Raw genomic sequence first — 12,888 nt, 5'->3', positions numbered from 1 at the left:
TGACATCTAAAAAAGCCTTCACAGTTCTGGAACAACATCCTATGGACAGATAAGACCAAGATCAACTTGAACCGGAGTGATGGGAAGAGAAGAGTATGGAGAAGGAACTGCTCATGATCCTAAGCATACCACCTCCTCAGTGAAGCATGGTGGTGGTACTGTCATGGCGTGGGCATGTATGGCTGCCAATGGAACTGGTTCTCTTGTATTTATTGATGATGTGACTGCTGACAAAAGCAGCAGGATAAATTCTGAAGTGTTTCGGGCAATATTATCTGCTCATATTCAGCCAATTGCTTCACAACTCATTGGACGGCGCTTCACAGTGCAGATGGACAATGACCCAAAGCATACTGCAAAAGCAACCAAAGAGTTTTTTAAGGGAAAGAAGTGGAATGTTATGCAATGGCCAAGTCAATCACCTGAGCTGAATCCGATTGAGCATGCATTTCACTTGCTGAAGACAAAACTGAAGGGAAAATGCCCCAAGAACAAACAGTAGAGGCCTGGCAGAGCATCACCAGAGATGAAACCGAGCGTCTGGTGATGTCTATGCGTTCCAGACTTCAGGCTGTAATTGACTGCAAAGGATTTGCAACCAAGTATTAAAAAGTGAAAGTTTAAATTATGATTATTATTATTCTGTCCCATTACTTTTGGTCCCTTAACAAGTGGGAGGCACATATGCAAACTGTTGTAATTTCTACACCGTTCACCTGATTTGGATATAAATACCCTCAAATTAAAGCGGACAGTCTGCAGTTAAAGCACATCTTGTTCGTTTCATTTCAAATCCATTGTGGTGGTGTATAGAGCCAAAAATGTTATAATTGTGTTGATGTCCCAATATTTATGGACCTAACTGTATGTGCCCTAATGCTCCTCCCGCAAACAAAGAATGTATCCATAGGGTCCCATTCACCTGATGGATGCCAAAAGAGTTCTCTTGCCATATCAGATTGTGTTGCCATATCCTTTCACTGAATAGGAAAGCATAGTCTGCTGCTCTTTCCTATACAGAGGAAAATAGTGCATATCAGCCAATCACAGTACAGCTTTAAAGGGGTTTTCCATGCCCATGAAATCTTTTACAAACAGCTTGGTATAAAACAACTAAAGGAGAAATACTTACCTTAGAAATCCCCTGCTGCTCCTGTGCTGATGCTTCCCTGGTCTCCCGTTTATTTGGCTGTAACAATGATGAGGCCTGACCGCTGCAGCCAGTCACTGCCAGTAGTGCAGATATATCGTCACCACTGAGGTCACTGCTGAGGCAGTTGGTTGGTGGAAAAAGGTAAAAAGAGAACTAGTTGAGGGGGGGGGGGGGGTCGTTACAAGAGCTGCTGGAGGTTGGTAAGGTGAATATTACTACTTACGCTCTTTTATACCATTGTCAGCTGTAAAAAAAAAATATGTTGCTTGAGAAATGGAATCTGTCTGCCATTTTGACTATGATCAACTGTTGCCTGAACTCAGTAGGAGCTGGGGAGAGCGTACCGAACATACCTTTTGTGGAGCTTTTATTATCAGAGGTAGTGAAAATATGAACTTTGATTCTGCCAGATTCTGCCCCTTAAGTGCCCAGGAAGTGGAGCTTCACTGTGAAGTGCTGTCTGCATTGAGCTGCTTCACAGCCCCTGCCTTGTGCTCTGAATGACAGATGTAGCATCTAACCAGGAGACCACCACAGCTGTCACTCAAAGCAGAGGGGAGTGGCCAGTAGTGTAAATAAAGAAGTAAGGGCCCCATAGCAAGGATCACACCAGGCCCCCCACACAGGACAGAAGGGTTTCTGCCTAAACCCTTTTCAATGACCCTTGGGCCATTTTCCCACTGCCTTATTTTCTAAAAGATGTTCCCTTAGAGGGTAGAGACCTGGCCAAGTTTTCCCCCCAGTAGAAGAAGAGATAATCCCAACTAAGACTGGGCCCCCTCTTGCCCTGGGCCCCATAACAGTTGCACGGTCTGCTGCTATGGTTGTTGCGCCCCTGGGAGGGGTTGTGAAGCAGCTCAATGCAAAGAGCATTTCACAGTGAAGCTCTGCCTCCTGGGCACTTAACCACCTCCGGACCGCCTAACGCAGATTCGCGTTCCGGAGGTGGCAGCGCTGCGCACAGTCACGCATATACGCGTCATCTCGCGAGACGCGAGATTTCGCTCCAAGCCGGCCCGCGCATGCGCATCGCGGGCCGGCAAAAGTTAAAGAACAAGTTCGTCACCAGCCTGCCAGCAACGATCATTGGCTGGCAGGCTGGCGATTTTTAAAAAATCCAATCACAAGCCATATAACAGATCATATTAGTAAATATGATCTGTTATATGGCTTCTCTGCTCCTCTGCTGGTCCTTTTCGTCGGTTGGATCCAGCAGAGAAGCAGACATCACTGTGAGTAGCACCAACACTACACTGTAGCCCCTGATCACCCCCCTGCACCCCAATTAACCCTTTGATCACCCCTTTGATCGCCCCTGTCAATCACCAGTGAAAGGAAAAAAAGTGATCAGTGTAAACTGTCACTTTTTTTTTTTCACTAGTATTGGCTGTTAGGTTTTAGGGATAGTTTAGGCCCCTTGGTTAGGTAGTTAGCGTCAGTTAGCGCCCACCCCACCGCACCGCAGTCACTTTTATTCGCTGTTTAGCGTATCGCTAATCAGCATTTGTACTTTTATAGTATCTGTAAGTGATCAAAACTGATCACGGTCAGATCTATAATAGTATTAGTGTCACCTTAGTTCGCCCTCCACCCAAAACGCAGTGTTTGCCCGATCAGGCCTGATCGGTCGCCCACACGTGCGTTCACCCACGCCCGCCCCACCGCAGTGACAAAAAATATATATTTTTTTGATCACTGCACATTCATTTTACACGCACTGCGGCGATAAAAAAATCAGTTTTGATATTTTTTATCAACCGCAGCGGCCTCCGGTACTTCGCTAGCCTCCCCTTTGTAAGACAGGTTTGCTTTTTTTCTTGGGTAGTCTCAGGGAATACCCCTAAATTTAGTAGTCCAAAATGTCAAACAGGGGGTATTCTTCTGAAGAGGCCTACAGGATTCTGACCCAGTCGGATGAGGAATGGGAACCCTCATCTGACGAATCTAGCGGGTCAGAATATGAACCTGTGGAAAGCAGTGGCTCTCTGACCCAAAGTTCGGACGAGGAGGTGGAGGTCCCTGATAGCACCAGGCGTACCCGGCCCCATGTCGCTAGACCACAGGTTACGCAGGATCCGCTTCAAGAGCAGCAGAGTGGGGCTGTCGCTGCCGGATCACGTGGTGAGGCATACACCAGCAGCGCAGCCCTCCCTGGACCTAGTACCAGCACTGCCGTACAACATGGTGACGTGGCGAGCACCAGAAGGGCAGTTGAAGCTGGTACGGTGGCACGTGCACTAGTTACCCCGTCGCAGCCACCGCACAGACAGGCCCGTAGAGCCCCTAGAGTCCCTGAGGTGCTGGCAAACCCTGATTGGCAGTCACCAACTTCAGCCGCACCTGTAGTTCCCCCTTTCACCGCCCAGTCTGGAGTTCGGGTTGAGACGGCTCAAATCGGTTCGGCCCTGGGATTTTTTGAGCTGTTCTTGACTGCGGAGCTCTTGGACTTAGTCGTGGCAGAGACCAACCAGTATGCCACACAATTTATATCCGCCAACCCGGGAAGCTTTTATGCCCAGCCTTTCCGGTGGAAACCAGTCCAAGTTTCCGAAATTAAAATTTTTTTGGGCCTTCTCCTCAACATGGGCCTGACAAAAAAGCATGAATTGCGGTCATATTGGTCAACGCACCCAATTCATCACATGCCCATGTTCTCTGCTGCTATGTCCAGGGCACGATTTGAGGCCATCCTCCGTTTCCTGCATTTTAGCGACAACACCACCTCCCGTCCCAGAGGCCACCCAGCTTTTGACCGGCTCCACAAAATTCGGCCCCTCATAGACCATTTCAACCAGAAATTTGCAGATTTGTATACCCCCGAGCAAAACATCTGCGTAGACGAGTCCCTAATACATTTTACCGGGCGCCTTGGCTTCAAACAGTACATCCCAAGCAAGCGTGCCCGGTATGGGGTCAAATTGTATAAGCTCTGTGAAAGGGCCACAGGCTATACCCACAAATTTCGTGTCTATGAGGAAAAAGATCAGACCCTGGAGCCGGTCGGTTGCCCTGACTACCTGGGGAGCAGTGGGAAGACAGTCTGGGACTTGGTGTCACCCTTATTCGGCAAGGGGTACCATCTTTATGTGGACAATTTTTACACAAGTGTGGCCCTCTTTAGGCATTTGTTTCTAGAACGGATTTGCGCCTGTGGCACCGCGCGAACTAGTCGCGTGGGCTTCCCCCAACGGCTTGTAACCACCCGTCTTGCAAGGGGGGAGAGGGCTGCCTTGTGTAACGAAGAACTGCTCGCGGTGAAATGGAGAGACAAGCGTGACATTTACATGCTCTCCTCCATTCACGCATACACGACAATCCAAATTGAGCGAGCAACCCGTGTCATTGAAAAGCCCCTCTGTGTCCACGACTATAATGCGCTCATGGGAGGGGTGGACTTCAATGACCAGATGTTGTCTCCGTATTTAGTTTCCCGCAGAACCAGACGCTGGTATAAGAAGGTGTCTGTATATTTAATTCAATTGGCGCTGTACAATAGTTTTGTTCTCTACAGTAAGGCTGGGAGAACACGATCTTTCCTCAAATTCCAGGAAGAGATCATCGAGAACCTCCTTTACCCAGGAGGTTCCGTGGCCCCATCCCCCAGTGTAGTTAGCCGTCTACACGAGCGACATTTCCCCAGTGTCGTTCCTGGTACCTCAACCCAACCGTCACCCCGAAAAAGATGTCGTGTCTGTAGCAGGAGTGGAATAAGGCGTGACACCCGCTATTTCTGTCCTGACTGTGCTGACCACCCTGCCCTATGCTATGGAGAGTGTTTCCGGAAGTACCACACACAGGTACACCTAGCATAGGGATTGCATCTCACAGGACAGGCACACAGGGCTATTAGGGCCCATTCACTCACAGCTGCTGCAAACCTCTCCTTTCACCTGGGATAAAGTGCATAACGTACTTCGCCACATCTTTGGGCGATTTGCGCTTTGCACATTGTCCCATGGGGAAGGAGAGGTTTGTTCTATAAAGGTAAAAAAAACTAAACAAAAAAAAAATTACCGGTAAGTAAAAAAGTTAAAAAAGTTTAAAAAAGTTAATATGTTCTGTTCTAAAGTTAATAAAGTTATTGCTTTGCGGCCTGGTTTTTTCTTTTTTGTTTTGTTTTTTTTACCTTCCAGGTGGACCAACCGATCGACTAGCTGCAGCACTGATGTGCATTCGGACAGAAGCATTGCGCTGCTGTCAGATTACACGCAAGTCGGTGTATGCGGCGCTGCAAGACGAGATTTCTCCTCTGCAGTAAAAGATATGTTTGCCGAGGCATATGAGCTGAGGAGGTGGCGGTGTTCATATACTTTGGCAAACACTTTGTATATATAAAAAAAAAAAATCCCGGCAATGATTTATTCATCCACATCGATTGATGTGAATGGAGAAATCTGGTTTGCCAGGGCATACGAGCTGAAGTGGGTATGGATGTTGGGCGGAGCTCCTATGTCCTGGCAGACGCCTTTCCCCTCCTTTTTCTTTTTTTGGCAGAGATTTTTTCATCCACATTGATCGATGCGAATGAAGAAATCTGTGCCGTTCATTTTTTTCTTTCAGCCCAGAGGCTGAACGGAAAAAAAAAATCTCATTACCCGTATGCTCAATATAAGGAGAATAGCAGAAACTCCTAATGCTGGGCATACATGTAATGATTGCGGAGACCCTCAAATGCCAGGGCAGTACAAACACCCCACAAATAACACCATTTTGGAAAGAAGACACCCCAAGGTATTCGCTGAGGGGCATATTGAGTCCATGAAAGATTGAAATTTTTGTCCCAAGTTAGCGGAAAGGGAGACTTTGTGAGAACAAAATCCAAAAAATCAATTTCCGCTAACTTGTGCCAAAATTTTTTTTTTTCAATGAACTCGCCATGCCCCTCATTGAATACCTTGGGGTGTCTTCTTTCCAAAATGGGGTCACATGTGGGGTATTTATACTGCCCTGGCATTTTAGGGGCCCCAAAGCGTGAGAAGAAGTCTGGTATCCAAATGTCTAAAAATGCCCTCCTAAAAGGAATTTGGGCCCCTTTGCCCACCTAGGCTGCAAAAAAGTGTCACACATGTGGTATCTCCGTATTCAGCAGAAGTTGGGGAATATGTTTTGGGGTGTCATTTTACATATACACATGCTGGGTGAGATAAATATCTTGGTCAAATGCCAACTTTGTATAAAAAAAATGGGAAAAGTTGTCTTTTGCCAAGATATTTCTCTCACCCAGCATGGGTATATGTAAAATGACACCCCAAAACACATTCCCCACCTTCTCCTGAGTACGGAGATACCAGATGTGTGACACTTTTTTGCAGCCTAGGTGGGCAAAGGGGCCCACATTCCAAAGAGCACCTTTCAGATTTCACAGGTCATTTACCTACTTACCAGACATTAGGGCCCCTGGAAAATGCCAGGGCAGTATAACTACCCCACAAGTGACCCCATTTTGGAAAGAAGACACCCCAAGGTATTCCGTGAGGGGCATGGCAAGTTCCTAGAATTTTTTATTTTTTGTCACAAGTTAGTGGAAAATGATGATTTTTTTTTTTTTTTTTTTTTTTTCATACAAAGTCTCCTATTCCACTAACTTGTGACAAAAAAAAAAAATTTCCATGAACTCACTATGCCCATCAGCGAATACCTTGGGGTCTCTTCTTTCCAAAATGGGGTCACTTGTGGGGTAGTTATACTGCCCTGGCATTCTAGGGGCCCAAATGTGTGGTAAGGAGTTTGAAATCAAATTCAGTAAAAAATGACGAGTGAAATCCGAAAGGTGCTCTTTGGAATATGGGCCCCTTTGCCCACCTAGGCTGCAAAAAAGTGTCACACATCTGGTATCTCCGTACTCAGGAGAAGGTGGGGAATGTGTTTTGGGGTGTCATTTTATATATACCCATGCTGGGTGAGAGAAATATCTTGGCAAAAGACAACTTTTCCCATTTTTTTATACAAAGTTGTCATTTGACCAAGATATTTATCTCACCCAGCATGGGTATATGTAAAAAGACGCCCCAAAACACATTCCTCAACTTCTCCTGAGTACGGGGATACCAGATGTGTGACACTTTTTTGCAGCCTAGGTGGGCAAAGGGGCCCATATTCCAAAGAGCACCTTTCGGATTTCACAGGTCATTTTTCACTGAATTTGATTTCAAACTCCTTACCACACATTTGGGCCCCTAGAATGCCAGGGCAGTATAACTACCCCACAAGTGACCCCATTTTGGAAAGAAGAGACCCCAAGGTATTCGCTGATGGGCATAGTGAGTTCATAGAACTTTTTATTTTTTGTCACAAGTTAGTGGAATATGAGACTTTGTAAGAAAAAAAAAAAAAAAAAAAAAAATCATCATTTTCCGCTAACTTGTGACAAAAAATAAAAAGTTCTATGAACTCACTATGCCCATCAGCGAATACCTTAGGGTGTGTACTTTCAGAAATGGGGTCATTTGTGGGGTGTTTGTACTGTCTGGGCATTGTAGAACCTCAGGAAACATGACAGGTGCTCAGAAAGTCAGAGCTGCTTCAAAAAGCGGAAATTCACATTTTTGTACCATAGTTTGTAAACGCTATAACTTTTACCCAAACCATTTTTTTTTTACCCAAACATTTTTTTTTTATCAAAGACATGTAGAACTATAAATTTAGAGCAAAATTTCTATATGGATGTCGTTTTTTTTGCAAAATTTTACAACTGAAAGTGAAAAATGTCATTTTTTTGCAAAAAAATCGTTAAATTTCGATTAATAACAAAAAAAGTAAAAATGTCAGCAGCAATGAAATACCACCAAATGAAAGCTCTATTAGTGAGAAGAAAAGGAGGTAAAATTCATTTGGGTGGTAAGTTGCATGACCGAGCAATAAACAGTGAAAGTAGTATAGGTCAGAAGTGTAAAAAGTGGCCTGGTCTTTCAGGGTGTTTAAGCACTGGGGGCTGAGGTGGTTAAAGAAGCACTCCCACAAAAAAAAAAAAAAAAATCTCTAACACAGGGTTTCTCAACCAGTCATGTTTTCAGGATTTCCTTAGTATTGAGCAGGTGATATAATTAGTGTCCATGCATCAGGACTTACCACAGGTATTCATTCTGTGGGATATTCTCAAATCCTGACCGGTAGGTGGGTCCCTAGGACCGGAGTTGAAAAACCCTGCATCTAACTTGTTAAAAAGGTAGATGATGTAAACTGTAGTGAAGGTAGTTTTCTTACCAGAGACTGTATTTCTGAGTTATGCACTCCCTGCTGATCCTCAGCTGTGTCATGTGACCAGCACTCTGACTCTCCAAATAACACAGCATATTATGTGTGGACACGAAGCCAGTTTCTCTATGTATTTCTATGGGAGCCTCAATGTCATTCTCATAGGAGTGAATAAAGAAGCTGACTTTCTGTTCTTTGTCAGTTGGAGAGGTAGAGTACTGGTCGCGTGACCCAGCTGAGGATCAGAAGGAAGGTTATAACTCACAAATACAGTCACCGGTAAGAAGATTACTTTCACTACAGTTTACATCAAGTACCTTTCTAATGGGCCAGAGAATAAAGCTTTTTGTGGGAGTGCTTCTTTAAGGATCAGAATCTGGAAGAATAAATTCTTATATTCCCACTACTCCTGATAAAACTCCACAAAAGATATATTTGCACCGCTGCCCCCGGCCCATACCAAGTGATGTCAGCAGTTTCCCATGGTCTAAACCGCTGGCAGATTCCCTTTACTCTTCTCAGAGCAGGAATAAAAGCTGAATTCTGATGGTTACGGACAATGAGGTCCAATGGGCATCATTTCTCTGTTTAGTAGAAAACCTGGCCCTTTTTCCCATGGCAACCAATCAAAGATCAGCACTGCTGTTTAAAAATCTAAGCTGCACTGTGATTACTTGCCTTTATCATTAAGACCAATTTTATGTTTTCATAAATGAGGCCGATGATTAAAGGTTTTGCCTGAGCTCAATGAAAACTCAAGCCCCTGTAAACAAAGTGATACTTACTCTTTTCTTCCCTGCCCCTTCCAATGCTGCGCTCCTGTCCTCCCCGCCATCCTTTTGGCTACAGCAGTGACACACGTGTCACTGTGCAGCCAATCACTGGCCTCAGCAGTATACTGGATGTCATTCCTGAGGCCAGTAATTGGCTGCAGCAGTGACTTGTGTGCATGGAACGTCACCTCTGCTGCCAGGAAAGCAAACCGCAGCGAGGAGGACTGGAGCTCAGCACAGGAACTAGCACAGGAGAAGAGGGGTAAGTATGGCTTCTTTGGTTAGTCTACTTTTACAAGGGCTGCTCAAGTTTTTAACCCCTTGAATTCTGTAGATTGTGAAAACTTATTATTTATCATCACCTCATATATGTCCATTTTATATATTTTTTTCTCTAGAAGACAACTCTGAGGATACACATGATGAAGCTGGGCAGAGCCCCCATGATTCAAAGCTTCTTTTTGGAGACCCATCCCCATATAGCTATATTCTGTACGGCCTACCCAATATGGTTGTGATGTGAAAAAACACGTTTTGGTGACTTCAGAGGTTGAGAAGGTTGAGCGAACATCACTTTTGGAAATTAAAAGAAGAGTCCTTGAGATAATTTAATAACACTAAACCCAGGGTGCTCTGAATTACTGTAATTTTAACATAACAATCCATTATTCACTTAACGCATTTGCCTTTATATATAGCAGTGTACCAAACTGGGCTTGTTGAAATAAAAAGAAATTCAACTCGAACATAAATGTGTTTTATGCTTTTGTACCATGTATGGAATATTACTTGAGACACAGTGTTCTGCACCCAAGAATCTGTGGCTTTTTACTGTGCAAAACATTGACCACAAATGGCACAACATGTTTACTGAAGAGGCGGAGATGGGGGGGGGGGGGGGGGGTCACATAAAAAAGAAACTTATTAATAAATAATACCATAATTGCAAATCCTTTAAATACATTATTTTAGAAGGTTAACCTTTTCACTAGGATGTAGACTGGATTTCAGTGAAGCTCTTTTGCCCTAAATAAGACTATAGGAAGTAACATAGTACATAAGGCCGAAAAAAGACATTTGTCCATCCAGTTCGGCCTGTTATCCTGCAAGTTGATCCAGAGTAAGGCAAAAAAAAAACTGAGGTAGAAGCCAATTTTCCCCACTTTAGGGGAATAAAAAGTTCCTTCCCGACTCCAATCAGGCAATCAGAATAACTCCCTGGATCAACGACCCCTCTCTAGTAGCTATAGCCTGTAATATTATTACACTCCAGAAATACATCCAGGCCCCTCTTGAATTCCTTTATTGTACTCACCATCACCACCTCCTCAGGCAGAGAGTTCCATAGTCTCACTGCTCTTACCGTAAAGAATCCTCTTCTATGTTTGTGTACAAACCTTCTTTCCTCCAGACGCAGAGGATGTCCCCTCGTCACAGTACTGGGGATAAATAGATGATGGGATAGATCTCTGTACTGACCCCTGATATATTTATACATAGTACCGTATATACTCGAGTATAAGACGAGTTTTTTGGCACATATTTTTGTGCTCAAAAAGCCTCCTCGTCTTATACTCGAGTCTAGTCTAGCTCCGGTAATAGCAGGCAGTGCGGGGGGCGGCGCTCACTCACTGACGTCACATGCCTGCGCCGCCTAGTGGGAGCAGGCGCGTGACGACAGTAATTGAGCGCCGCCCCCCGCACTGCCTGCTATTACCGGAGCTAAGACAAAGTACCGGTAAGATATCCAAATAATCAGAGTAAAGAGCTCAGCAATGAGCGATGATTAAAGTTAAAGTACGGTAGTTACTGATTACGGTAGTTTATAAATATACTGCTGTGAGCGTCGGGGAGGGGGATCTGTGCCATCCACAGATCCCCCTACAGTGCCATCCACAGATCCCCCCTCCCCTAAACAGTGCCATCATGGCACTGTTTAGGGGAGGGGGGATCTGTGGATGGCACTGTTTAGGGGGGATCTGTGGATGGCACTGTTTAGGGGGGAGATCTGTGGATGGCTCCCTGTATTTAATGCAGAGTGTGTGTGTATATAATGCACACACTCTGCATTAAATACAGGGAGTCAGAGTCAGACTCCCATCAATCTGAGTCACCCTCTTGCAGATGTGTGTATATAATGTAGAGTGTGTGCATTATATACACATACACTCTGCATTATAGCTGCATTTCCCACCCTAGTCTTATACTCGAGTCAATAATTTTTCCCATTTTTTGGGGGTAAAATTAGGGGCATCGGCTTATACTCGGGTCGGCTTATACTCGAGTATATACGGTAATTAGATCTCCCTTCAGTCGTCTTTTTTCTAAAGTGAATAACCCTAATTTTGATAATCTTTCAGGGTACTGTAGTTGTCCCATTCCAGTTATTACTTTAGTTGCCCTCCTCTGAACCCTCTCCAGCTCTGCTATGTCTGCCTTGTTCACAGGAGCCCAGAACTGTACACAGTACTCCATGTGTGGTACAGGAGGGGCATAACTATAATGAAAGCAGGAGAACCGTCTGCTACGTGGCCCGAACTCAGAAGGGACCCACCCAGGAGAAGGACTGAAAGATTTTATGGTCAGGGCCCCCTCTACAGTATTATACAGTGACAGTATATACATGTAGGAAACAGCACGGCTGCCGGGCCTGGTCTGAGAGAGTGAAGTTTGCTCAGGAGGAGGCAGTATGCTGGGGTGGCCCCCGTTCAAAAATTCGCTGTGGGTCCCAAGCAGTTCTAGTTACGCCACTGATAAGTAGCTAAATTGGTCAGTTAGCTTTTTGGAATTGCACTGCTTTTACACAGTGATAATCTGTCTATGTTAAAGGAACACTAAACATTGAAAATTGATGGAAAAAAAAAATCCTAGTCCTTCATAAATGTCTTCATTTCCTTGTATCCTTATTTATCTGATATTATAATAAACTGAGAAATATACAGTCCTTTTTCTGTGTCCCAGGTGTCCAACCATGTTCTCCTCCTACTCGCTTCTCTGTGTATGACTGTCGCTGTAAGACGAGTGGCTGCAGCAGGGACCTCCCTGCTGTGCCCTGTCTTCTACAGGACAAAAAGGTCCCCGGTCATGCAGTGGGGGCAAGTTTATCTCCCATTCATTTTTGTGGAAGCACAGGTATTCTGTATGCCGCCATACAGTTGTAGGGTGGTAGGTCTTAGCCTGCTGTGTCTACAACACAAGGCAAGTCATCCATGGGGACCCTGAGAAGGAGATTGACCTCTGGGCTACATTTATGTTTCTGAATCTTGCAGACTGATGAACAAGTATCGGGCTGCACTCACACACAGGTTTTTGCTGGCATTTTTCTGCACTTTTGCACTAGTGTTTTTTGCTGTAAGAATGCCAGCTCCTTAGCTGAAGGTCTGTGGGAAATATGAAACGCCGGATACACATTTATTATTTGCTACTGGTGTTTATTTTTTGGCGACTTCTTTGTCTTTCTGGCTTCTTTTTTCAGGCATCACCTTCTCTATAGGGGAAAAACTTCATAAAAAAACACTACTGGCAAACACACTGTTTGCCAAAAAAAACACAGCAAAAAAATGCAGGTGGCCAAAAAAAAATGCATGCAGTTATTTTGGTGGTAATAAAATACCAAAGGCCATAAGGGAAGTTTAATTCACAGTCTCCAGTTAAGGTAAATACAGTAGATTCACTTCCAGTCAAGAAAAACAAAAAACCTGAACTAGCACATTGATCTTTGCTGTTTTTTCAAAACCATGGAAACATTTTAAAAAGTGAAGAAAAATC

At 44.5% G+C, this 12,888-nt stretch overlaps 1 protein-coding gene across 1 annotated transcript in view; it reads left to right on the top strand.

Moving 5' to 3' along the window:
• The window catches only part of CFAP46 (cilia and flagella associated protein 46), a 226,770-nt gene extending 216,948 nt beyond the window's left edge, over positions 1 to 9,822 (top strand). The window contains exon 60 of the mRNA XM_040437700.1: positions 9,519 to 9,822. Within this exon, the coding sequence (XP_040293634.1) occupies positions 9,519 to 9,643 (125 nt within the window). The 3' untranslated portion in view covers positions 9,644 to 9,822. The remainder of the gene's footprint in view (positions 1 to 9,518) is intronic.
• Positions 9,823 to 12,888: the final 3,066 nt, after the last annotated feature.

Source organism: Bufo bufo, chromosome 6 (assembly GCF_905171765.1).
Source record: "Bufo bufo chromosome 6, aBufBuf1.1, whole genome shotgun sequence".
NCBI classification, from domain to species: Eukaryota; Metazoa; Chordata; class Amphibia; order Anura; family Bufonidae; genus Bufo; species Bufo bufo.
The sequence above is the reverse complement of the archived record's forward strand: the minus strand, read 5'-3'. Positions and strand labels throughout refer to the sequence as shown.